At 47.3% G+C, this 27,329-nt stretch overlaps 1 protein-coding gene across 2 annotated transcripts in view; it reads left to right on the top strand.

Moving 5' to 3' along the window:
- Positions 1–27,329, top strand: part of LOC119973187 (E3 ubiquitin-protein ligase RNF123) — a 537,603-nt gene that overhangs the window by 15,838 nt on the left and 494,436 nt on the right. For both annotated transcript variants that reach the window (XM_038810837.1, XM_038810836.1), the window contains exon 4: positions 19,730–19,812. In XM_038810837.1, the coding sequence (XP_038666765.1) occupies positions 19,730–19,812 (83 nt within the window). The remainder of the gene's footprint in view (positions 1–19,729; positions 19,813–27,329) is intronic.

The raw sequence follows: 27,329 nt of genomic DNA, 5'->3' as shown, positions 1-27,329 counted from the left end.
CAAATCCTGAATCCATCTCCCTGCTCACTTCAAAAAACAATCCAAATTCAAGTTGAATCCAGTTCATTGTCCCCGCAAGAGGGACATACTAGATCCAAGCTGACAAAAACAGGCATTGCGCCTGATCTACGGTCTGATCCTTGCTCGTGCATCCGTGTCTGCTTGCTCAAGGATAAAAAAGTCCTGGGTGGCAGACATAGTAATAGCAACTCTCTCTTTCTCTTTCTCTCGTCTTCTTCTCCATGTAGCTGCATATAACGTTGCATGATTTGAGTCACTAATAATAGTCTGGCAGTGTAACTGGATGATACAGCTCAGTTTACACAGCCCTGGTTATGCAGATGTGTTCCAGAAAGACCACACTCATTCCTTACGCTGTTTTAACTGCAGTCAAATTTAAGTTGACCTTAATACAGGTTGAGTGGAGTCTGGGTGGCAAGTAGAAATCAACTAAACAAATAAATGGATTACTGTGAACAGTTTTGATCCCCTTATCTGAGGAAAGATATACTGGCATTGAAGGCAGTCGAAAGATTCCCAGGTATGGAGGGATTTTCTTAGAAGAGGTAGAGTAGCTATTCGAGTTTAGAAGAATGAGAGGCGACCTTTGTGAGACTATAGATTGTCAGAGGGCTTGGCAGGGTAGATGCTGAGAGGGTGTTTCCTCTTCTGGGTGCTTCTAGGACCAGAGGGCAAAATCATGGTGTAAGGGCGGCCATGAGCTGAGCGGTCGCACAAAAGGTTGTCTCATCTAGTAACCTTGGTTAAGGCCCTTTAACCTCAACAAATGAGCACCTGAAGAATAGAAAACCTCCCAAGTTAACACCCATCGACTGCAATGCTGCCCAAAGCGCTGAAGAACCAGGAACCCAGCTGAAAAATTTCCAAAGAGGAGGTGAAACCTCAGTCTCGGAGCGGGGTGCCCGTGTGGCGGCAAAGAACTGACGACAGTTGGCCCCACAGACTTTCCAGCTGACCCCACAGGAGCGGCGGGACAAGCCCAGCCCCCCCCCCCCCCCCCCCCCCCCATTAGAATAGCTACATGGAATGTGAGACCTCAACGAGCTGGTGAATAGACCCAGAGTCCACGCCGATCTCAAAAACCTGAGGGTTGACGTAGCCTTCCTATAGGAGACGTATCTAAGAGAGGGGCCGACTGGGTAAGGAAGGGCTGGGTGGGACAAACGTTTCATGCATGTTTCGACACCAGGGCAAGGTGGCTGTATTAGCATGACAATAGCGTTTACAGCGACGAATACCGCGACGGATCAAGGGGGTCGATTCATCATGGTCAACGGTACCCTGGAAGGGGCTCCAGTAGTACGGTAAATATATACTCCCCAAACTGGTATGACAGAGTTCATCAAGAAAACGCCAAAATCTAGGCCATAATCTCTGCCCTAGGCACCACCGACTCATCATGGTGGGTGTTTTTAATTACGTGCAAGACCCAAAGATGGACTGATCCAACCCCAGGCAGAGAGCCGTAACAGGAATGGCTCGAGAGCTAAACACCTTTTATGAAGCAGATTGGGGGTGGGTTGAGTGGATCCATGGAGGTTCAACGATCCGAGAGAAAGAGTTCTGTTTCTTCCACATGCACAAAGCCGATATGTATAATATCACAGGAGAATGGTGCTGTCAAAAGTAGCGAGGGCAGAATACTCATCGATAGTAATCTTTGACTACGTGCCTCATTAGATAGACATAAAGTTGGAGAATGGCCGGGACCAATGCCCTCAGGAAGGCTGGACACAGCCCTCCTCACAGATGGAACTCTGTACAAAAATATCCCAAGCCATCAATGGTTAAGTAACCTGCAACCAAATGGGGAGGTCTCACACTCCACATTCGGGGACGCACTGAAGGCACTGATGGGGGGGGGGGGGGGGGGGGGAATAATAGCTTACAGGGCCCTTGGAAATAAGCGAGAAAGGGCAGCCAGGTAGCGGCTGATCAACTCCATACTGGAGGTGGATTGGTGGTACTTCACGTCCCCAACTGTGGGACTACTGGCGGGGAGGAAAAAGCTGCAGATAGAATTTGATCTGCTTTCCACGAGGAAAGCAGTTCACCAGCTCCACCAATCAAGGGTTGCCTTCTACAAACATGGAGGCAAAGCCAGCCGCATACTGGCGCAACTAAAAAAGGCTGCTGCAAAAGAAATGGTTAGGGACAGGAATGGTAGAATGATAGCAGCCCGGAATAAGGTTAACAAGACCATTGCAAGCTTTTATCTATACCTGTATACCTCTGAGCCATCGGAGATGGACTCCGAGATGAAACAGTTCCTCGACAGACTGGATATATACTGGATGGGGGAGGAAAAGGACTGGGGCTTGAAGAGAATGCATTAAATTCCATGCAGTCGGAGAAGGTGCTGGGTCCAGATGGGTTTCCGGTAGACTTTAACAAAAGATTTGCAATAGCGCTGGCCCCATACATGCGGAAAATGGTCAACGATTCACTGTCATGGCTCTCGTTGGCGCAGGCCTCGATATCATTGATCCCCAAAAAGGCCAAAGACCCTGCAGAATGTGGATCATACAGACCCATATCTCTTGAATACTGATGCGAAAGTCCAAGGGAAAGCACTGGCGAGATGCCTGGAGAGTTGCCTACCAGGAGTGATCGTGGAAGATCATACCGGGTTTGTTCAGGGCAGACAGCTAACAGCAAACATCTGACACCTGATGATTCTAATAATAACCCACCCGGGGAGGAGACACCTGAAGTGACCGTCTCCCTGGAAGCTGAGGAAGCCTTTGATCGGGTAGAATGGAGGTGCTTGAAAGGTTTGTGTGTGGAACCTCTGAACAGTGTTCCCATGGCGAGCATGTGGACGAATGCCGCCAGCTCCTAATACTTTCGGCTGCATCGAGGAACGAAGCAGCAACGCCTGATGTCCTTGCGCTTGTTAGCACTGGCAATTGAGCCACTGGCCATTGCTGTTGGACTGGCAGATTGGTGGATGGGCAATCGAAGAGAGCCCAGGGAAGCACAGAATTTCAGTCCCGAGGAAGGCAGAGGAGGCGACACGTGGAAGGCTTGGCCCTGTCGAACTTCCTTTTCTACCACTAGGTGGCGAACGCAGGGAGGTTAAGGAGGCGGCCTCCTACGCAGTGACATCTCTGCGGCACTAGCTACTGCTTCACTTCCACCCTATACATTCGGGCCTGGTGGAAGTAGCAACATTAAAGTCCTGGAACCAGTTCAGATGCCACTTCAAACTTGTATCTGTATGGAGACCCCATCTGCAACAATCATAGGTTGTCCCCACTGAAGACTGATACCACATTTAGAGCTTGGAAGGAGAACAGAGGACCTTGAGGGTGAAGACAAGTCCGTGGAGGGTAGGATTGTGGCCCTAGGAAAACTGCCGCAGAAGTTCCTGTGGTGATATGCCTGTGCACAGTTCTGTAGATAGTTAGCAATACCATCTCCAACCAGCTGGTGGCGTCAGACATGCATTACATGACTTGTGATACCGGGCAGTTGGTAGTAAGACTTACATGAGCAGCTCCAGGAGAATCCATGGAATTCATTTAGTAGCCTTTGTCTATATAGTAATCTGTTAACCTTTCCACGTGTTTAACAACTGGATGTTCTGTGTACATCATTACAACATCCATAACACAGAACACAACATGGTACCTGGGGTGCAGAACATTTAAAGATAACGACAGAGAAAATGGGGCGAAATAGGCTGAAGAACGAAAAGAGATTCTTCTGCCCACCTGGTGAACTACGGCCAACTACAACTCAACGCAACAAACAATGGTGAAGTTATAAATGGAAGGTTTAAAGGCATCCACCAGCTTCAAGTCTCAGGTAACATAGATGAAAATTGGCATGTTTTCAAGAAACAATTGAGACTTATGTTGCCGCCCTTGGCCTGCAGGTACAGCCTGATGAGAGATGTATTGCATAGCAGGTCCTCAAGCAATCAAAATATACAATACCTTCGCTTTTGACAGCGAAGAGGAAAGCAAGAGCTACGATGAGGTGATAAAGTACTTGGATCTCCGAAAAAACACAAAACACTTGAACGTTACATATTCTTTATGCGTACCCAAAAAGCCGGCGAATCTTTTGATAGCTTTGTAACCAGCTTGAGGTTGAAGGCTCAGTCCTGCCATTTCAGTAATCTAAAGCGGTGTTCTTCAAACTTTTTATCCGAGGACCCATTTTTACCAACCGGCCAACCTTCGGGACCCAACCCGGCCAACCTTCGCGACCCAACATTTCTCTTACCTTGTTTGCTGCTGACAAAAGTGGAGGAAATGGTTTTTGCCCTCGTGCACGCTCCTCCAATGGAACCTGTTGGATGAGGGTGAAGCCTTCCTGTGTTGGAAAGTATGGAGTCTTCATTTGTCCAAAGTTCTGTTTTTTGTTTTCCTGTAAAATGTTATCAAATAAACCCCCCCCCCCCCAACTTGCAGAAAAAAATAAAATGAGTAAAATAAATGAAAAAAATGAATAAACCCCCCCCCCGAACTTGTGAAAAAAAATGAATAAAACCCCCCCGAACTTGTAAAAAAAATAAAATGAATAAAATAAATGAAAAAATAAAAATTAAATGAATAAAATAAATGAAATGAATAAAAAGAACTACAGAATTCGTAAAACAAAAAGCTGCAACCGTTATAAAAAAAAATAGCGGCCGCACTGCGCATGCGTGCCTGATCATTGTGAGCAATGCGGCCAAATTGTTTTTTTTAAACATGTTTGCGGCCGCTTGCAGCCGGCATTATGAAAAGCCGGCTGCTGCGCGTGGATTTGCGTGATCGAGAGCACTGCGGACACCCACCCGCTGGGCACACTCCAATTTTGAAGAACACTGATCTAAAGTCGTCGATCTGCGACCAAATAGTGTTTGGGATATCGAATGATAAACTCCGTGAGAGATAATTAGGTGCTGAAGACCTGAAATTAGAAAATGCTATCAAGATCTGCCATGCAAGTGAGCTGACTGCACAGCAGATCAGTACACTAAGCTTGAAATATTTGGCGTTAATATTAAGAAGACGCAAGCACCATCAGCACTGTGATGCAGTTCAGTAAAAGACATAGTCTCAGTGAGAGTGGTCATTTTAAGCAGCCGATTGAGTCTGCCATTTTGTGCCAGCGATGCAGCAATCGTCACAGCCTCCGGTAATGTCCAGTATGAAAAGTATGTTCCAAGTGCGGTTGTACAAATCATTTTGTGAAATAATGTTTTTTTTTTAACAAACAATTTTATTGAGGTAGTTTTTTGGCATTGTAAACAGTTACAAACATCAACAGAAAGAAAGCAAAAATGTGCAAACATCCACGTACATTCAATACTTCAGTCGTAACATACTACACAAGCCCGCTCCTCTCCCACCGGTACTGAAATAATGTTTTTCGCGCTGACAGTGGACCAAGCAGTGTCAGTCAATCAATTGATGAGATACCCTTGAAGAATTATTTTTCGTTGATCTGATTCAACCAAGGACGCGACGAGTCTGAATATAAGAAGTCCTACTGACCAGTTGTGACAGTAGTGATGATGAAGCTGATACCATCGAAACAAATGGAAAATTCCAGTGATGCTGAGCGACACATTGGTAAAATGGAAGCTCGACACAGGTGCGAGGGCAAACCTCGATCAAGGTGAGGACATTCTGTCCGATTTGCATGGGCTGCAGGTCAAACCACACGTCGTCAATCAACCAAGACTGCTGATAGACTACAGTGGGAATGAGATTGAGACACTGTGTGTATGTGAACATTAAGCTTGGGTACACAACAGAAGTCGCATTGTGCCATTCTCCATTGTGGGCACAAAACATTGGGCCATGATAGGAGCGAATGCGAGTGAGGCCCTGAACCTAGTTGAGCAGCTGTACGTTCCAGACAGCGAGGCAACAGACGATTGCGGCACCTCGCAACAGTGGCGCAGTTATCCGATGAGATACAAGCGATAGTGAAAGTGGAGGAAGATCAACCAGAGGCAGAGATGGAGGATCCAAAGGGAACTCCAGTGTACAGGTTAGCAGTCTTCAAAAATGAGAATTTGCTCAGTGACATGATACAGGACCATGATGAGCCCACCCTGAAGCATCTACAAGATGTAGCCGTAAGTTTTTCAGATTCGGGACAGCCAATGAGCTTTAATCTGGAGTTTAAGTTTGAACAGAATGAGTACTTCACAAATGGGGTACTCACAAAAACATACCAGATGCAGTCGCTGCCTGATGGGTCAGGCCTCTTTGTATTTGAAGTCATGGAATGCCCACGGTGCCAAATCGACTGGAATAAAGGAAAAAATGTCAGACTGAAAACCATTAAAACAAAGCAGCCACATAAGGGTTGGGATACTAGTAAAACAAGTATGAAAACTGTACTAAATGACTCCTTCAATTTCTTCACTCTTCCTGAGGTTCCAGAGCATGAGTGTTAGAAGGAAGCTCTGTAGCAAGACTCGCTGCTGATTTGGCAATCGGTCATTTCTTATATGAACACATTCCACGAGCAGTGTTATACTTCACGGAAGACAATGTTGCAGACGATGATGATGAGTACGATGGTGCTGACTATGAAGATGATCATAGAACAGTACAGCACAGAACAGGCCCTTCGGCCCTCGATGTTGTGCCGAGCAATGATCACGCTACTCAAACCCATGTATCCACCCTATACCCGTAACCCAACAACTCCCCTCCTTAACCTTACTATTAGGACACTACGGGCAATTTAGCATGGCCAATCCACCTAACCCGCACATCTTTGGACTGTGGGAGGAAACCGGAGCAGCCGGAGGAAACCCACGCGCACACGGGGAGGACGTGCAGACTCCGCACAGACAGTGACCCAGCCGGGAACCGAACCTGGGACCCTGGAGCTGTGAAGCATTTATGCTAACCACCATGCTACCGTGCTGCCCCATGACAACGAAAATTACGACAACCATGATTACGATGAGGAATGTGAATACTCAGACAATGAGCCAGAAGGGGACAACCATGAAACGCCATTCCGCTGGTTTGGCGGAGTGACAAGGTGATCACAAGGAATGCCCAGTCTGTGCAGGACACTGATAAGTGTGAAAGCTCTGAGATGGCGGATGCAAAGGCTGAAAGTGAGATTGCAGTAGCAGACACTTCAGATGAGAGTAGCTCGGCTGCAAACAGACTACAATGGAAGAAATCATCCCCATTCTGGAGAAACTGGCTCCAGAGGCAGACAGTGAATCATCTCATGCCCACGAAAAGGTAGTGGACTCCCCAATTCTCAAGACCATTGCATCAAAAGACGTGCTAGAGGAGCAGATGGCTGTATCTATGTGCAGCTCTATAATGACAGACAACACATATATCACGCTACCAGAGGAGGCTGAACTGCTAATTGGCTCTTCAGCAAAAGATGACCCATACATACGGTGAGCCATCAATTGTGGCTCAAATACAGGATGAAGGAGCAGCACCCAACGTTGGGGACGTGGGTCCAGCCCAGACACCAGAGTGCGAAGCTCTGCGACTGCACAGTCCTTCCAAGTATGCCGGAGTATGCCAACACTATCTGGCTGCTTCACAACCTGGTATGGCAACTGCTCAGCCCAAGACCGCAAGAAGCTTCAGAGAGTTGTGAACACAAACCTGCCTCCCATCCATTGACTCCATCTACACCTCTTGCTGCCTGGGGATAGCCGGCAGCATAATCAAAGACCCCGGCTTTATTATTATTATTATTATTATTATTATTATTCAAAAACCCGGCTTACTCACTCTTCCAACTTCTTCCATTGGGCAGGACATACAAAAGTCTGAGAACACGCATGAACAGACTCAAAAACATCCTCTTCCCCGCTGTTGCCAGACTGCTAAACTACCCTCTTATGGACTGACCTAATTAACACTACATCCTTGTATGCTTCAACCGATGCCGGTGTTTACGTAGTTACATTGTGTAACTTGTGTCGCCCTATTATGTATTTTCTTTTTATTTTCTTTTCTTTTCATGTACTGAATGATCTGTTGAGGTGCTTGCAGAAAAATGCTTTTCATTGTACCTCGGTACACGTGACAATAATCCAATCCAATTCATAGCCCAGTCCGGCGGCATGACGGGTGCTACCAAAGAAAAAAGAAAAGGAGGCGCAGTCGCAGGATCCCTCTCTCAAAAAAGAAAAGAAAGAGAATGGAGGATACCATAGATCCCACCTGTAGTACTAAACAAGAAGACATTAGCCGACAGGCCACTGTGCATGATGACGACGCAGCAAGAAGCATTGTGCTAGGACATTAAAGGTGCTGGTGGCACAGACAAGGCCAGCAGGGAAACCGGTCTTCAGGACACATCGCATCAGAAAGTTAAACAAGGTGAGAAGATAAAAAATATCTTTAAGAAAACCAACATTCTGAAGCAAAAGATTAAACCCCAGAGTTCAACGGGGTGATGCTGTTGTAGATGTCAAAAAAGGCTGTGCACCAGCAACACATTCTCTATCTATCCCTAAAGCTCTTTGAGATCGCTGCATCTCATCAATTCTGGCCTCTTGCACACCCCCAGTTTTAATTGTTGCACAATTAGAAGCCGTATCTTCAGTTGCCTAGGTCCTAAGGTCTCTAACTAAGTGTCTCCACCTTAATGTTTCTCCTCTTTTACAATACTCAAAACCAATCTCTGATAAAACATATGGCCATCTTTTCCTAATATCGCACGTGGATTAGTGTCAATTATCTCAATGCTCACGTGAAGTGCCTTGGGATGTTTTACTGGGGTAAAAGTGCCACGTAAATGCAAGTCACTGTTGTCTCCAATGTTTCTGTGGCTCATGCAAATATTCTTCTGCCACTTTGTGGGCGAGGCAGCTGGTTTGTAATGTTCAATTCCCGTACCAGCTGAGAATTCTGAATTCTCCCTCTGTACCCGAACAGGTGCCGGAATGTGGCGACTTGGGGCTTTTCACAGTAACTTCATTGCAGTGTTCATGTAAGTCTACTTGTGACAATAAAGATTATTATTATTATTCAAAAACCCAGTAGCAGCAAGATGAGAACCGAGCTACACCAGTCTGGAGCGGTGGGGGAGGGGACTTCTCTGGAGATATTGTACCATGATGGAAAGTATTTTAGATGGGAATTAGATAGGATTGGACTGGGAGTTAGGATGCACAGAAAGTTGGGATGTGGAGTTGAACATTAATGTGCAAGAGGGAATGGGGCTGGAGATAATAGCAGGGTTGGATACTGCAGCATTGATTAGGGCTGAGATCACACCATGGCAATGATGGCCTGATGGTATTTGGGGATAGATGCTGAAGGGAGAATGTGGGGGGGCAATAGATTCTGGGACTGTTGAAGGTGTGCAGTTTAAATCAATCTATCAATAAGTATCAAGGTCCAATTCCCTCTGCATCAGATTTGATTAAGTGCTAGTGAATAGGAGCCAACTGGTGCTTAAAAATAGCATAGTGAATTTTAATCGCAAGGGAGTGGTACAGGGGCACTGAAGGGTTTGGAGTAGAGGTGCTGGGAATGGGCCTGACTAGGTGAGGAAAGTGTGAGGCCATACATTGGAGTTATTGTTACAGGGCTGACTCTCTTAGATTGTTTTATATCGTCAGAACAAGTCCAGCACCAACCTACAGAAATACCAGCTGTTTGCGCCAGGCTGACTCGGGCAGCTTGAGTACTGGTATCTGGTTTTAAGGTGCACATTTGCAGTGAGGTTCCATGTGTATTGGGAACGATGCTGGGCAAAGGCAGAGATCAGGAACTCTAGGACATGGGTGGTGCAGTGGTTAGCACCGCTGCCTCACAGGGCCAGTGTTCAATTCTGGCCTTGGGTGACTGTGTGGAGTTTGCACTTTCTCCCCGTGTCTGCGTGGGTTTCCACCGGATGCTCCGGTTTCCTCTCAGTCCAAAGATATGGAAGTTAGGTGGATTGGATTGCTAAATTGCCCTTAGATGGGGTTACTGGGATAGGGTGGGGGGATTGAGACTCTAGGGTGTTCTTTTAAAGGGTCGATGGGCTGAATGGCTTCCTTCTGCACTGTAGAGATTCTATGATTCCATGAATCCACATAGCATCAAGGCTTCTGAGGGACAGACCAGTCTCCCGATCCTCACAACACTTGAGGTGGACCAAAGGAACCAGGAGCACCAAGCTGGAGGAAAGAGGATGGAACAGATGAGAGGTGTGTCGGCAATTGCCAGGATGGAAGATGACTGATGGAGAAGACCAACTGCCAGGGGAACAATAGCCACTTGTATCTTTGAGGAATTTGATTGATTTTTGGTGGTTTTGGGTGTTTTTCGTGAGTTAGAACTGAGCATGCAATTTTGAAATGTGAAGTTTGAGAGAATTAGAAAGCCTTGCACCCTTTGGTCACTATGAACACAGATGCAAACCCTTTGCTCCTTTATAATTAGTGTTCAGAGTGTCTGTTTAGCACACTGGGCTAAATCGCTGGCTTTGAAAGCAGACTAAGGCAGGCCGGCAGCACGGTTCGATTCCCCCAACAGCCTCCCCGAACAGGCGCTGGAATGTGGCGACTAGGGGCTTTTCACAGTAACTTCATTGAAACCTACTCGTGACAATAAGCGATTTTCATTTTTTGCCATGTCTTTCCGAGGCATTGCTGGTCAGCATCATTATGTAGGACTAAAAAGTGATTACTAGAATGAGGATTTGCCTGTTATGTTGCCCTACAAATATCAAACTGATTAAATGTGAACCAATCAAATTGTCTTCTGAAGTTGGTATGAGCTGCAAAATTGATTTTCTTTTTCCGCTACTGAAGCATGCACTGTTACAATTCACATCATGTAAGAAACTGCTATCATCAAACAGTTAGGTATAAAATACATATCAGTACTCCTAGAGTAGTCCAAAAAGTCTGAACATTTTTAGAGGTGCTTTCTTGCAGAAGCTACTCCTATATTGGAAGTGCTGGGCTCAGTTTTGGAGTATTTGAGTACAGCTTGAGTTATTTCTTGACCACTGCATGTTCTTCCTTGCTCCCTATCTTGTTTCTTCACTGTATATTGCATGATTTTATACCCCTTTCTCTTTCCCTAATTCCTTTGTGACTTCCTTTGTTATCCCCTTTGGTTTTAACCTGCAGTTTTGCCCCTGACTTTCTGGGATATACTTTTCCTGCAATACTTAAAAAGAGAAGGCCGAGAGATGACAAGACAAGCTAATGAAAGAATTTGATAGGTTAGATTTAGAGTGCATATTTATACATATAGATTTCTAATGTGGGAGTCTAAAGCTAGAGGTCATAAATATAGGATAATCACTAATGTATCCAATAGGGCATTCAAGACAGTGTGGTTGTACCTACACTGGGTTGCAGTGGTTCAAGAAAGTAGCTCACTATCACCGTCTCAAGAAAGTAGGGACGGACAATCAATGCTGGCTTAACCAACATCACCCACATCCCTTGAATGAATAATTAAAAAGATATATTTTTATTTAATATTTTCCGTTTTATACATAATAGAACAGTAATGAACAACCCAAAAACCATCCATCCATCCCTCCAAACAAAGACCCCCAACAAGAAAGTCTGTCAAATCTGTCATCCCTTCAAACCCCTTCTGTTCCTCCTATTCCCTAAACCTGACATATAGCCACGCGTGTGGTTCGCACAAATCGGCTCCATATCTTCAATGTGGAGACCACCGAGTTCACTGAATAACACCCTGGAGAAAACTGAAGCGAGGCCGTCACCTAATGCCCTCAATCCGACCCCTTGTATGAACCTGACTTCACCCCTACACCCTCAGGAACCCCCACACCAGACCTAGCACCTCCTTCGTAATCATCGCCCAGGAATAATATATCCAACTTGGCCGAGTCACAGGCTGCCGGTCCCTCTGAAGGAGTCCTCTTCCGAATCCTAGTTCCTTTACCTGCCGAAATAAAGGACAAAATCAATCTTTCAAATACCCGAAAGAAGGATTTCGGCAGAAAAACCGGCACAAACTAGAACAAAGGCAAAAACTGTGGTGGAACATTCATCATCACCGACTCAATTCTGCCCGCCAGGGACAGGGGGAGACTGTCACACCTCTGCAAGTCGGCCTTGACTATAGCTCGGAAAATTCAGCTTACGAAGCCGGGCCCAATCCTGAGCTACCTGCACCCCCAGATACCTAAAAACAGAATGTGTTAAACGGAACGGCAGCACCCACAGTTTGGCTCCCCTCCCCGACGAAGTGATCGGAAAAACTCACTTTTCTCCCAATTCAATTTATAGCCTGAAAATGTTCCACAGTGCCATGGTATCACCCATTGTGGGGATCTGGTCTGTCACATACAGGAAAAGATCATCGGTGTACAAGGACACCCAGACTACCCCCTATTCCTCTCCACTTATCCGAGGCACTTGGGGCAATGGCCAAAGGCTCTATTGCCAGCGCAAACAAGAGGGGGGACATGGAGCACCGCTGCCTCGTTCCCCCGTGTAGCTGAAAATATCCAGAACTCGTTATTTGTGTGGGCACTATCCTTAGGTGCCTTATATAACAACCGAACCCAAGACACAAATTTAGGCCCTTCAGCCCTATCCCAACCTCTTCCAGCAACGCAAACAAATATCCCAATTCTACCTATCAAAAGTCTTCTCGGCATCCAAAGTCACAATAATATCCTGCTCTCTCCCTTCTGACGGGGACAACACCACCTTTAAAAGCCATTGCACATTCGACGATAAATGGTTACCCTCCACAAACCCTGACTGATCCATTCCAATAACCTGAGGGAGACACTCCTTCAATCTCAGCTAGAACCGTGGCCAAAATCTTAGCACCCACATTTAATAAGGAAATTGGGCAGTACGACCCACACTCCATCGGGCCCTTATCCTTTTTTAACGGAAGCGAGATGGTTGCTTGCATCATTGTCTCAAGAAGAGATGCCAGTGTGACCGCTTCCTCAAACATTTTCAGTAATAACGGCACGCCGGAAAATCCCAGCCCACCCTGAAACCAATTCCCGGCTTGGGTCACTGTCTGTACAGAGCCTGCACATTCTCCCCGTGTCTCCGTGGGTTTTCTCAGGGTGCTCCGGTTTCCTCCCACAAGTCCTGAAAGACGTGCTTGTTAGGTGAATTGGACATTCTGAATTCTCCCTCTGTGTATCCGAACAGGTGGCGGAATGTTGCGATGAGGGAATTTTCACAGTAACTTTATTGTAGTGTTAATGTAAGCCTACTTATGACACTAATAAAGATTATTATTGTTAGCAGCCGATCCGCAAACATTTTATAAAATTCTATCGTGACCCCCATCCTGCGCCGGCGCTGTACCAGTCTGCATTTTCCCAATAGCTATCCGGTTCTAACTGACTCCCAACGGCACCTCCAACCTTTCCCAATCCTCCTCCTTTACTGTAAGACATTCAACCCCTCTAGAAACTGCACCATATCCGACACCTCCTCAGGTGACTCCGACCTATAAAGATTCTTATAGAACATCTCGAACACTCCATTAACATTATTGGGCACAGCCACTAGTCCACCATCCTAGGCCGTCTTCTGCCTCAACTGTCCAACCAAAAGACGTCTGGCCTTCCCCCATATTTGTGCCTTATCTCCCTCGAACGCTGCAACTGGCAGCACGATAGCACAAGTGGATAGCACTGTGGCTTCACAGTGCCAGGGTCCCAGGTTCGATTCCTCGCTGGGTCACTGTCTGTGCGGAGTCTGCACGTTCTCCCCGTGTCTGCGTGGGTTTCCTCCAGGTGCTCCTGTTTCCTCTCACAGTCCAAAGATGTGCAGGTTAGGTGGATTGGCCATGAAAAATTCCCCTTAGTGACCAAAAAGATTGAGAGGTTATTGGGGGATGGGGTGGAAGTGAGGGCTTAAGTGGGTCGATGGGCCGAATGGCCTCCTGCACTGTATGTGCTATGTTCTACCTGGCGCACTACCATATTAGTGGATAATATGTCAAACTGCATCAGCAACGTCTTCGTACTATCCAGGAGCTCTGGAGTAGCGTCTACCATCTACCTTCAAGATCTCATCCACCAGCCTTTGCCGTACCTCCCTTGCCTCCCTATCAACCTGCGCTATATTTTTGTAAACCCCACATCCTCATCAATCTTGGCCAGCTTCACACACAAATCCTAAATGCGCCAACAGCCCTACATCCAAATACCATGCCAGCCGCTGAACCGGCCCCATCTCCAAAACCACATCTACCAGGTGCGAGGCATGATCTGATATAACATAGAACATAGAACATTACAGCGCAGTACGGGCCCTTTGGCCCTCGATGTTGCGCCGACCTGTGAAACCATCTGAAGCCTATCTGACCTACACTATTCCATTTTCATCCATATGTCTATCCAGTGACCACTTAAATGCCCTTAAAGTTAGCGAGTCTACTACTGTTGCAGGCAGGGCGTTCCACACCCCTACTACTCTCTGAGTAAAGAAACTGCCTCTGACATCAGTCCTATATCTACTACCCCTCAATTTAAAGCTATGTCCCCTCGTGTTGGTCATCACCATCTGAGGAAAGAGACTCTCACTGTCCACCCTATCTAACCCTCTGACTATCTTATATGTCTCTATTAAGTCACCTCTCAGCCTTCTCCTCTCTAATGAAAACAACCTCAAGTCCCTGAGCCTTTCCTCGTAAGACCTTCCCTCCATACCTGGCAACATCCTAGTAAATCTCCTCTGAACCCTTTCCAAAGCTTCCACATCCTTCCTATAATGTGGTGACCAGAACTGCACGCAGTACTCCAGGAGCGGCCGCACCAGAGTTATGTACAGCTGCAGCATGACCTTGTGGCTCCAAAACTCAATCCCCCTACTGATAAAGGATAGCACACCATATGCCTTCTTAACAGCCCTATTAACCTGGGTGGCAACTTTCAGGGATTTATGTACCTGGATGCTGAGATCTCTCTGTTCATATACACTACCAAGAATCTTGCCATTAGCCCAGTACTCTGCATTCCTGTTACTCCTTCCAAAGTGAACCACCTCACACTTTTCCGCATTAAACTCCATCTGCCACCTCTCAGCCCAGCTCTGCAGCTTATCTATGTCCCTCTGCATCCTATAACATCCTTCAGCACTATCCACAACTCCACCGACCTTCGTGTCATCTGCAAATTTACTAACCCATCCTTCTACACCCTCTTCCAGGTCATTTATAAAAATGACAAACAGCAGTGGCGCCAAAACAGATCCTTGCGGTACACCACAAGTAACTGAACTCCAGGATGAACATTTGCCATCAACCACCACCCTCTGTCTTCTTTCAGCTAGCCAATTACTGATCCAAACCGCTAAATCACCTTCAATCCCATACTTCCTTATTTTCTGCAATAGCCTACCGTGTGGAACCTTATCAAACACCTTACTATCGCGGAATATTCTGCTTTCCTCACTTCTGGCAGCAGAGACCTCCCATCAAGAAAAAGTGGATACATGAATACAAGTTATGCACTGGAGAAAAAAAGGAGAATTCCCTACCCCCAGGGTGCAAAAACCCACCACTGATTCGCTCCATCTACTTTGTAAACTCAATCAGTACCTTTGCTACCCCCGAAGAGGCCAACAACTTTGGCTTAGATCGATCCAATTTAGGATTCAAAACACAATTCACATCTCCCCCAAGATCAACTAATGGCCATACCATGGATGGTATGGCCACTAATATCCTCTTCATGAACATTGCATGATCCAATTTGGAGCTTGCACACTCGCTAAAGCACCGACTTGTCTTCCAGCTTTCCTGTAATGATGACATACCACCATTCTGGTCCACTACCACCTTCTCTACCTGAAACCAAACTCTTTTATTAATTAGTCTCGCCACCCCTCGGGCCCTGCTCTCAGAGCCCTAGTGGAAAATCTGACTCGCCCAACCCTTCCGGAACCTAACCTGGTCCCTCACTCGCAAGTGGGTCTCCTGAAAAAGCACCACATTAGCCCTCAAACTCTTCAAAAGAGCAAAAGCTCTCACACATTTCCCAGGGGCCCCCCCAGATCCTGCAAGTTTCACGTAACCAATCGAATCTGGGGTCTCTCGGCCCCCTCCCCCTTAAGTCAGCCATTTCCACTGTGAAGGAGTGTCCCCTCCATCTCTTATTCCTGAAACCAGAGCCCACCCAAGATGCCCGCAGCCCCACCAAACGGATGGGACAAAGAATAACTGCCAGTTGCGGTCAGCAGCTTAACCCCCTCCCATTCCCCTGACTCAGAAACCCCCCCCCACCAACTTCCTCTCCAACCAACACCTCTCTCCTCCATCCCTTTTCCTCCACAATTCACACCTTCTAGGCTCACCGAAACCTACCTAAACAGGTCCAGCAAACTGCAGCTCCTCCCCCACCTTGCTCCCATTCACTAGCCAAAGTTAGGCTGCTACTGAGGTAGCCTCCCCATCAGTGCCCACTTCACATAAGTAAGCAACAAAAGAAATAAACCATAACCCAAGCCACTATACCCAAGAACCGAAACTTCCCACTCTTTCAACCCTGAAACAGCCAAGCACCCCTCCCCTTCCCCCAAGCCATATATGCCCTCAAAACCAAATAATAACAACCAAAACAAAAATAAAACAAACATTTCAATTAACAACTCTATGCAAAAAAAAAGGTGAAGGGGAAAAGAGAAAGATAAAAAAGAAAATATAACTTTACAACAAAATCCCCATATAAACCTGTCCCAACCACCAGCAAAGTCCCATTCAAACCACCTCGGTTCAGTCCAGGTCCTTGAGCTTTAATGAACGCACCTGCTACCTCCGCCATCTCAAAGAAATGGTGTTTGGAATTATCCCTAATTCAGCCTTGTCGGGTACACTGCACCAAAATGCACAGCACTTTTAAAAACGGCTTCATCCTATTAAAGGCCGCATTCCTCCTTGTCAATTCTGCCGCGAAATCCTGATGTATACAAATAATACTGACTTCCCACTGCACCTCCCGATTCTCCTTGGCCCACTTCAGGACCCTCCAATACCTATGAAAACATACCATCACCGCTCGTGGTGGCTCATTTGCCCGTGGATTTAGCCGGAGCTATCGGTGGGCCCTATCCAGCTTAATGGGGGGGACCAGTCCTCCTCCCCCACCAACTTCATAAACATCGCTGCAAAATTCTCAGCAGTCTCAGGTCCTCCATTCCCTCAGGCAACCCCACGATTCTGAGGTTCTGCTGCCTCAACCTATTCTCCAGGTACTCGACCTTAGCCCTCAACCTCCACAGCTCAGCATTCAGCAAGGCGAATTGTGTTGCGACAGCATCTCCTTCACCCCCTCAACACCCTTCGAAGTCTTTCCCAATGCCGCCTTTATCGGGGCCAATGTGTTCTCCACCGACTTTTTGAGGGTCTCCATCATCTCCCACCCTTGTCTTTCAAAATACTTGCCGAATTGCCTTTCAAATTCGACAACCATTATCTCCCTCAGCTTATCCACAGAAATAGGTGCGGCCTCACTTGACCCCACAGGACTCTGCACCTTGCTCAGTTCCTTCGGAGGGCTATCGCTCACCCCTTTCTTCCCAGTATCTCTTCTTGTGGTTTTTGACATCCTCTTACAAAGGCTGTCAAATGTGACAGATCTGTCCACCAATTACCCCTGGGAAACCGGGTGAAAAGGGCAAAAACCCAAGGACTCTAGCGGGAGCTATCTTACGTGCGACCTCCTTTGACATGGCAGCCACCGGAAGTGCCATGAATGAATTATAAGAAAGTTCTTCACTATAAAGAGATGGTAGCTTGCTATCTTAAGAGACAGTTGTGGCAAATGGTAGAGATAAAGATAGATAAGTGCATAAGAGAGAAATAAATAGATGGATAAGCTGATGGGTTAGATGGTTTCAATTATGAGGTTTATAAGGTTATGTTTTGGGACCATAGATTTCAATTTTGGGTAAAGCTTTTGAGGCTCTTGTGACCTGTTCTGATGTCTGCCTAACAGTAAATCTGTTGGTTTGATTGATAGAGGTAAAAGCATGACTTTGATTGTTCCACAGAAGAATGTGCAAGGTATTTACCCTTGGAGACAATGGCAGCAGTATCCTGAGTTTAGAACAAGTAGACTCTTGGCTCATCCAAAGCCCCAGAAAGGGACTGGGTTATTAACAGCTGTGCTGTAAGTTATCCATTTACTTTTAAGATGAAGAGGAGTTGAGATCAAAGATAGCTAATAGCATTTCACCCTGGACGCAAAGCTTGTGTGTTTCATATTGTCACGGGAAAGAGGGCAGAAGAAGCCAAAATTGAGATTGGGTTACAGGCTTCCCTACAAATCAATGAATATTTCAGATAGTAGTTCTGTATGATCAGCAGAAAGAAAATACTGCTTGACTTTGTGAACTACAACAGCTGGATTCTGGAGGGAGACAGTCTTTAGTCGAAGCAGTGTCTGCTATAAAGACAGTTATTCCGTTGTGAGTGTGGTGGGTGATAAGTACACAAGGAGAATCCCATTTTTTGTCTACACAAAGAAAGTATTTAGTCAATTTTGTTTAGCCACTTGTTACAGCAAACGTTTTGCATATGCAGTCTCTTTGGGTTATTCAGCTAACAATTGGAACTTCATATTGCTAAAAGTTATCGATATCTATGGAGATCGTGACAAGATGAAGGTGCTGGGAGGAGGTTCATGTGGAGCATAGATGAGTGGGCTGAATGGCCTTTTCTGTGCTGTAGACTCTTCTATACACTGCAGGCCAGAGGTTATTTTGTTGACAAAAAGTTATAAATCTCTTCCAGCAATTTTGTCTCTGCCTGTTTCCCACTCAATTAATTTTGTGTCACATACTCTTATTCTCACACATACTTGATATTGCGTGCTCTCGGGCTGTTGGACATTGTTTCACTGTTACTGTCACTCTTTTGAATTTAGTTTTGTTGTTTGCAATTTCATGATCCATTCCACTTAATAATGTTGGCATTTCCTGTAGTCAAATTGAGCTGTCCTTGGGTAGGTACAGAATGACCTAGTGATTATAGCCAGCAGATTCTGAACGCTGCATTGTAGAATTGGAATAAAAATCTGCTGTTTCTGCAGAACAAGAAGTCTGTTCATTTTGAAAGCACCTCTCCCCATCACCATCTGTTCTGTGGAGCTTTCTGTTCCTCCAGGTGCTGGCTCAGTCTTGGTACTACTTTATGATCGTGCCAATCAATAATTCACCATTTCAACTGAATCTAATCCAAAGCCAATGAACTCCTCCCATGCACTGGGAGACAGGTTACTTAGTTATCTCCCTCCTTCCCCATAATGAGAAAGGAAAGCTGAGCTCATAAAGAGGCACAATGTGCTTTACTGTTAACATTTTTAAAAAATGATTTCTTGGGATGCGAGTGTCACTGGCAATGCCAGCATTTGTTATCCATCCCTAATTTCCTATGTATCAAGTAGCTTCAGGCTATTTCAGAGGCAAGTTAAGCAACCATATAGCTATGGGTCAGGAGTCATATGTAGGCCAAGCCAGGTAAGGGGGCAGATTTCCTTCCCGGAAGGACATTAGTGAACCAGATGGGTTTTGACAACGAGTGATATTTTCATGGAGACCATTACTGGGCTATCTTTCAATTCCAAATTGAATTTAAATTCCACCAGGTGCCATTTGAACCCATGTCCCCAGAGCAATGACAGGGTCTCTGGATTACTCCTCCAATGATATTACCACTTATGTCACTGTCTCCCCCCAACTTATTCTGTGGCCTAGTTTAAGCTAGAGGTGCACTTATGATTGTATGTTATAAATTTGTTTCAGGAAGCCACTGAATTTTCAGAACCTGAATGAACATTTGGATCGGCTACTGTCCGAGGGACTGGACAATGAGGCTGAAGACAAAGGTAGGATATGTAGAAATAATGGATGGAGTTGCAAAATAATTGGCAAGTAAAAGAGCTATCACCTCGTCCTGCTTTATGAGAAGGGTTAGTAAAATGACTCTGTGATCCATCGCCCCAGATGTGGGCATACATGGCAGGAAGGGCATTTGTTCATGCCTCCGTGTTGTTGAGCCTAGCACTTTTTCAACATGTTACTGCTTTGGGGGGCATGCCCTGTTCTCATCCTACCTGACCTGTAACATGGTTATCCACACACTTCCTCCAGTCCCACCTCTGTTGCTCTAATCTGGTTCCCTTCCTATCTATTCAGTGATAGTCAGGAAATATCCTGTATTTGAAAGAATATCAGGGATTCTAGGAATTCGGGTGGAGCTGTACCCGATGGTGGACATCTTTGGTGTTTCAGACTTGTCAGAGCTGCAGAAGGGGAAGAGGGCAGATGTCCTGGCCTTCATCTCCCCAATAGCCCAGAGGCGAGACTTGATCGGGTGGAGGTCCCTGGTGCTGCCTAAGGCTTTGGCTTGGTTAAGGGACTTGGTGGATTTTCCTGGAGAAGATAAAGTACACAATGACAGGATTGGTGGGAGGGGTTTTATTCCAGGTGACAGCTGTTCATCCCCTTTTTTTGAGGAACTGGCTACAGCCAGCTGTTGGGGGTGGGGGGGGGGGGGGGGGGGGTGGTTAGTGTGGTAATGATTTCTTTAGGGTGGGGGGGGGGGGGGGGTGGTGGTTAGTGTGGTAATGTTTTCTTTAGGGTCGGAGGGTGTCGTCTTAGTATGGGGCTGGGCCAGGGTGGTGTGTGAGAAATTTTGTTTTTGTAATAATGTAAAATGTATTGGAATGGTTTATATATGTTATATGTTATAAATGAAAATTTCTGAATAAAATGTTCCTGCTCTTCACCATTACTTCTGGTGTTCCCCAGGATTCTACTCTGGGCTCCTTCCCATTTCTCATCTACATGTTGCTCTGTAGTAACACCATTTGAAATCATGTCAGGTTCCACATTAATATTAACATCCAGCTTGACTCCTCCTTTGCCTCTGATTTATGACACTACTTGTCTGACTCCCAGGGTAGGAGGAGAATAGATTTCCTCCAGATAAATATTAGGGAGATTGAAGCTATTGCTACAGGCTCCGTTTTCTAGCCACTGCCATCACCCGCCTCCTTGGTCATTTTCTGAGACTGAAATAGATTATTCACAATTTTGGTGTCATATTTACCTTGAGCTAAACTCTTCGTTCCCAAACCGGATCCAACTCCAAGACCACTTGCGTCCAGCATTCTTAACATTGCCCATCTCTGCTACTGACTCAGGCCAACTGAAACCCTCATCCATACAGTTGTTTTTGACCCTTGATCAGCTTCCCAAGGTGCACAGATGCTGGGAAGTAGCACCAAAATAGGGAACAGAATGTTAATGCTGTCAGAGTAAGGGAGAAAGTAATAAGGTATAAATCTGGATATACAGGTCATGTATGTGAATGCATGTGAATGCATGAAGTGTGGTTAATAAGACTTGTGCGTTACAGGCACTGACTGATATGTGGAAGTATGATGTGGCTATAACAGAGACCTGGCTGGTCAGGACTGGATGTTCAATATTCCTGGATACAAAGTGTTGAAAGAAAAATAGGAAAGGAAGATGAAAATGAAATGAAAATTGCTTATTGTCACGAGTAGGCTTCAATGAAGTTTCTGTGAAAAGCCCCTAGTCGCCACATTCCGGTGCCTGTCCGGGGAGGCTGGTACGGGAATCGAACCGTGCTGCTGGCCTGCTTGGTCTGCTTTAAAAGCCAGCGATTTAACCACGTGAGCTAAACCAGCCCCTGGGGGCTGGGATGATGGTGCTGATTTTTCAGTCTTCCTTAGATTCATGGGTGGTCTTGTAGGACTGAAGAATTGTAAATGTTAAACCCTTATTCAAAAATGGAAGTAAAAATCAGCCCATCAATTACAGATCAGTCGGTTTAACTTCAATGGAGGAGTAGCTTCTAGAAACAACAACTCGGGACAAATTTAATGGTCATGAAGAAATGTGGATTAATTAAGGGGAGCCTGCATGGATTTCTTTTTTTAAAATAAATATTTTTATTCTCCTTTTTCACATTTTTTCCTGTATTTACACCCACCAACAATAAACAATAATCAGCAACAGGTATGTCAATCCCCATAACAATAAAAACGATCCCATCCTCCCACCAACCCCAAACATCAGCCCGCATGTTTACATAAACAAATGACAAGAAGGAATCGGGGATTACCTATAGTCATCCTTAATACACACAGCACACGCGCACCCCCCCCCCCCCCCCCCCCCCCACAAATGTTCGATGTTATCCAGTTCTTGAAAGTGCATAATAAATAATGCCCATGACTTGTAGAACCCCTCCGAGCTTCCCCTCAGTTCAAACTTAACCTTCTCGAGTCAAGAATTCCAACAGATCCCCCCGCCCCGCCAGGGCACAGGGTGGAGAGGTTGCTCTCCATCCCAGCAGGATCCGCCTTCGGGCGATCAACGAGGCGAAGGCTACGATATCTGCCTCTGCACCCGTTTCCAACCCTGGCTGGTCCGACACCCCGAATATGGCCTCCCGGGGACCCGGGTCCAGTTTAACATGCACTACCTTGGAAATTACCCTAAAAACCTCCTTCCAGTAATCCTCTAGCTTTGGACAGGACCAACACATATGAACGTGATTTGGGGACGACGACCCCCCCCCCCACCTCCAGCTCTATCAGCCCCAACTTCGCACATGAGGTGGGGGCATTCACTCTTCGGAGCACCTCACACCAGAACCCCTCCTCCATATCCTCTCCCAACTCTTCCTCCCACTTTGCTTTGATCCCTTCCAGTGGTGCCTTATCTTCTTCCAAAATAGCTCCATACACCGCTGACACTACCCCCTTCTCCAGTCCCCTCGTCGTCAGCACCTCCTCCAGCAATGTGGAGGCCAGTTCCTCCGGGAAGCTCAGTATCTCCTTCCTGGCAAAATCCCGAACCTGCATGTATCTAAACATTTCTCCCTGCTCCAGCCCATACTTCGCTTCCAGCTCCCTCAGTCCTGCAAACCGACCTCCAAGAAACAAATCTTTTAGTGTCTTACTCCCCTTCTCTTCCCATTTCCGAAAACTTCCATCCCACTTCCCTGGCTCAAACCTGTGGTTCCCCCGAATCGGCACTTCCCTTGACCCTGCCCCAACCCGAAGTGTTGGCGAAACTGCCTCCAGATTTTCAATGAAGCTATTGTAACTGGACTCCCCGAATATTTCCCCGGAGCTATCTGGAGCGGCGCTGTTGCTAGTGTTTTTGGTCCCGACCCCCTGCACAAACTCTCCTCCATTCTGACCCACTGGGAATCAACTCCTCTGACCCAGCTCCGCACCTTCTCCACATTCGCCGCCCAGTAGTAGTACATCAGGTTCGGGAGACCCAAACCCCCTACCTGCCTTCCCCTCTGTAGCAGCACTTTTCTCACTCTGGCCACCTTCCCTCCCCATATGATGGAGGCAATCCTTCCCTCAATTTCCCTGAAAAAAAGCCTTTGGCAGGAAAATCGGTAGGCATTGAAAAATAAACAGAAATCGCGGCAACACATTTATTTTAACCGCCTGTACCCGACCCGCTAGTGACAGAGGGAGACCATCCCACCTTGCCAAGCTCTTAATGCGATGGCCAACGGCTCAATCGCAAGTGCAAATAGCAGGGGGGACAAAGGACATCCCTGCCTCGTCCCACAGTGGAGAGAAAAGTATCTCGAGCTGATATTGTTGGTATGGACACTCGCCTTCGGCTCCTTATTTAATAGCTTTACCCAGTTCACAAATCTTGGTCCAATCCCAAACCGCTCCAGAACTGCCATCAGGTACCCGCATTCTACCCGGTCAAACGCCTTCTTGGCATCCAATGCCACATACACCTCTGTTCCCTTCCGCCGGTGCCATAATGTCGTTCAAAACCCTCCTAATGTTCGAAAACAGCTGCCTCCCTTTCGCGAACCCCGTCTGATCCTCACCTGTCACCTTCGGGAGGCACTCCTCCTGCCTACCCGCCAGTACCTTCGCCAGTACTTTTGTGTCCACATTCAGAAGTGATATGGGCCTATATGACCCACACTCCGTCGGATCCTTATCTTTTTTTTAGCAACAATGAAATCGATGCCTGTCCCAAGGTTTGTGGCAGCACCCCCTTCCCTATCACCTCTTCAAACATCCCCACCATCAGGGGTGCCAACTTATCCTTGAATTTTTTATAATATTCTACCGGAAACCCATCCGGCCCTGCCACCTTCCCAGACTGCATCCTCCCAATCACATCCTTTGTCTCCTGCTCCACTATTGCTCCTTCTAATGTAGCCTTGTCCCCCTCCCCTAGCCTCGGGTACTCCAACCCATCTAGAAATTTCTGCATCTCACGGTCTCCCCCGGGTGGCTCTGATCTGCACAACCTCTGATAAAACTCCTTAAAAACCTTGTTAATCCGCTCCGGAGCCACCACCAACTTCACTGCCCTATCCCTCACCTGAAGAATTTCCCTTGCCGCTGCCTCCCTCCGGAGCTGACCTTATCTCCATGTTCATAAACTGCACCCCTTGCTCGTCTCAGTTGGCGCATAGCCTTCCTGGTGGACAGTCGATCGAAGCTCGCCTGTAGTTCCATCCTCTTTTCTAGCTTCGCTGGGTCCCCATCTTCTGCATAACTCTCATCTACCTCCATCATCTCATCTATTACCCTCTGCCGCTCAAACCTTTCCTCTTTGTCCACCCTGGCCTTAAACAAAATTATGTCACCCCTCACCACTGCCTTTAGAGCCTCCCAGACAATTGCCTTCGACACCTCACCCGTTCAGTTGAAACCTACATATTCCTTAATTACCTTTTCAATTTTCTCACAGAACACTTGGTTCCCCAAAAGCCCCACATCCAGTTTCCACCCCGGCCTCTGCGCTACCCCCTTCTCCAGTACCATATCCACCCAATGCGGAGCGTGATCTGACACTGTAATTGCAGAGTATTCCGACCCCTTGACTCCAGCCAGCAAAGCCTTTCCCACCACAAAAAAGTCGATCCGCGAATATACCTTATGGACTGCTGAGAAAAACAAATACTCCAGTTCCCTTGGGTGCAGGAACCTCCAGGGGTCCATCCCACCCATTTCCACCATTAGCCCAGCCAGCGCCATCGCCCCCCCCCGATGGGACCAGCGAGTGTGGCCGTGATCTTCCCAACCTTGGCTCCTGCACCAAGTTCCAGTCCCCTCCCCCACAATCAGCTCGTGTGTCCCAAGTCGGGAATGGCCCCAAACACCATCTTTGCGAATCCCACATCGTCCCAATTGGGACCGTATACACTTAACAGCGCCACTAATCTCCCCTCTAGCGCCCCTGTCACAATCACATATCTACCCCCCCCTGAACCGCCACCAACTTCTCCATCCGGAAGCATACCCTTTTGCTGACCAACATCTCTACCCCTTGAGCCCTTCCATCAAATCCAGAGTGAAACATTTGGTTAACCCAGCCCTTTTTAAGTCTCACCTGGTCCTTCACGCTCAAGTGAGTCTCCTGCAGCATTGCCACATCGGCTTTCAAACTTTTCAGATGTGCAAGCACCCTTGACCGGGCCTCCTAGCCCTCTCACGTTCCACGTGACTATCCTCACTGGGGGTCTCTGACCACCCCCCCCCCCCCCCCCCCCCCCCCCCCCCCCCCCCCCCCCCCCAACTTTCTTATCCACCATCATCATAACACCGGGACCTGCCCCATATGCCCATTAACTTGAACTCTGTAACAATGCAAAGAGAAATAAATTACAATACACATCAGTTAAAAAAGAAAGTTGTCGCATTTATACATTTTCCACCTGCTCAAACACAGTCCACAGTCTCTCTTCCAGTTCCACTCCTCACGTCTGTCCCAAGCCTTCTGCCCTCACGAACGCCTCAGCCGCCTCTGCTGTCTCAAAATAAAAGTCTGTGGTGTTATACGTTACCCTCAACTTTGCTGGGTACACCATACCAAATTGCACCCCCTTCTTGTGCAATGCAGCCTTCACTCGCCCAAACGCCGCTCGTCTTTTTGCCACTGTCAAGTCCTGGTAGATCCGAACCGCAGTACCATCCCACAGCACCTCACGCTTCTGATTCGTCCAGCTTAATACCTTCTCCTTCATGCAGAACTTATGGAAGCAGATAATTACTGCTCTTGGCGGCTCGTTCACTTTGGGCTTCGGCCTTAATGACCAATGAGCTCGGTCTAGTTCATACCGGGAGGGGTTCTTGCCCTCCCCCATCAGCTCCGCCAACTTCTTAGCGAAGTATTGTGTTGGCCTTGGGCCCTCTGTCCCTTCGCGCAAGCCCACAATTCTCAAATTGTCCCGCCTTGAGCGGTTCTCCATGTCCTCAAGCTTTGATCGGAGTCCTCTGTTGACCTCCACCACCCTCCGCAGCTCGTCCCCCATCGAGGTGACCTGGTCGCTGTGTCGTGACACGGCCTCCTCCACTTCCTTCATCTTCTCGCCCTGCTCTCTCACCTTGGCCGATGCCTTTGCCACCGCCACCCTCACCGGGGCGATTGCCTCCTCCACCAATGACTTCAAAGCGATCGCCGTCTCCTTCCTCAAGGCCTCCATGTGCCTCGCAAACTGTTTTTCCAACTTCACCGCCATCACCTCGGTCATCTTCTCCACCGTAAGTAGTGCGGTCCCGCCTTGCGGTTCGGCTTCCTCCATCCTGTCAGCACTTTTGCTCGTCCTCTCATTCAGCGGCGAACTTGCGTTTCCTCCTTTCTTCGAAGCTGCTCTTCGCATCCTTTAGTGGCTTATTGTTTTTTCTTTCTTTTCTCTTCTCTCCCCTTTCACCCTCCTGTCCTTCAGCAATCTGAATTATTCTATTTTTTTTTAAAAAAGGGGAGAAAATAAAACTTTCACCCGACTTCTTTAAACCTTCTTTCTCCTCTACATTCCCCCAGAGCTCCCCTGGGACAGGACTTCAGCCTTCTTTCTTGATCCTAGGTGGGAGCCATCCGATGTGGGACATCCCGCCTACATCGCGCCCTGGTCTCGGGCCTGCCGCCTCTGCCTCCTTGTGGCTCTGCCCCCGCTGCTCCGACCTCCGTGCCGCGCTGGGCCCAGCGCCTCAGCCCCCGCCGCCTGACACCCACCCGGGTTCTTTGCTGGTTTTTAAACCGGCCCCGCTAGCTGCCCGTGACGGCCCCAAAGGCCGACGATAGTCGGAGGGTGAATGATGACTCGGGGAAATCCCTGAAGATGCTGCAAATCGTGGCCACCGGCGGGAGCTTTTCTTGCTGCGGCCGCCCTGCTCGCGCACGCCATCGGAAGTCCCAGCATGGATTTCTTAAGGGAAATCAGGTTCAACTAACTTGCTGGAGTTCTTTGGAAGAGGTAAAAGAAGGTTGGTATGGGCTATGCTGTTAATGTGGCGTACAGGCGCTTCCAAAAACCATTTGATACAGTGCCGCACAACAGACCTCTGAGCAAAATTATAGCCAATGGAAT

The sequence above is a fragment of the Scyliorhinus canicula genome, chromosome 11 (genome assembly GCF_902713615.1).
Source record: "Scyliorhinus canicula chromosome 11, sScyCan1.1, whole genome shotgun sequence".
In the NCBI taxonomy this organism is placed as follows: domain Eukaryota; kingdom Metazoa; phylum Chordata; class Chondrichthyes; order Carcharhiniformes; family Scyliorhinidae; genus Scyliorhinus; species Scyliorhinus canicula.
The sequence above is the reverse complement of the archived record's forward strand: the minus strand, read 5'-3'. Positions and strand labels throughout refer to the sequence as shown.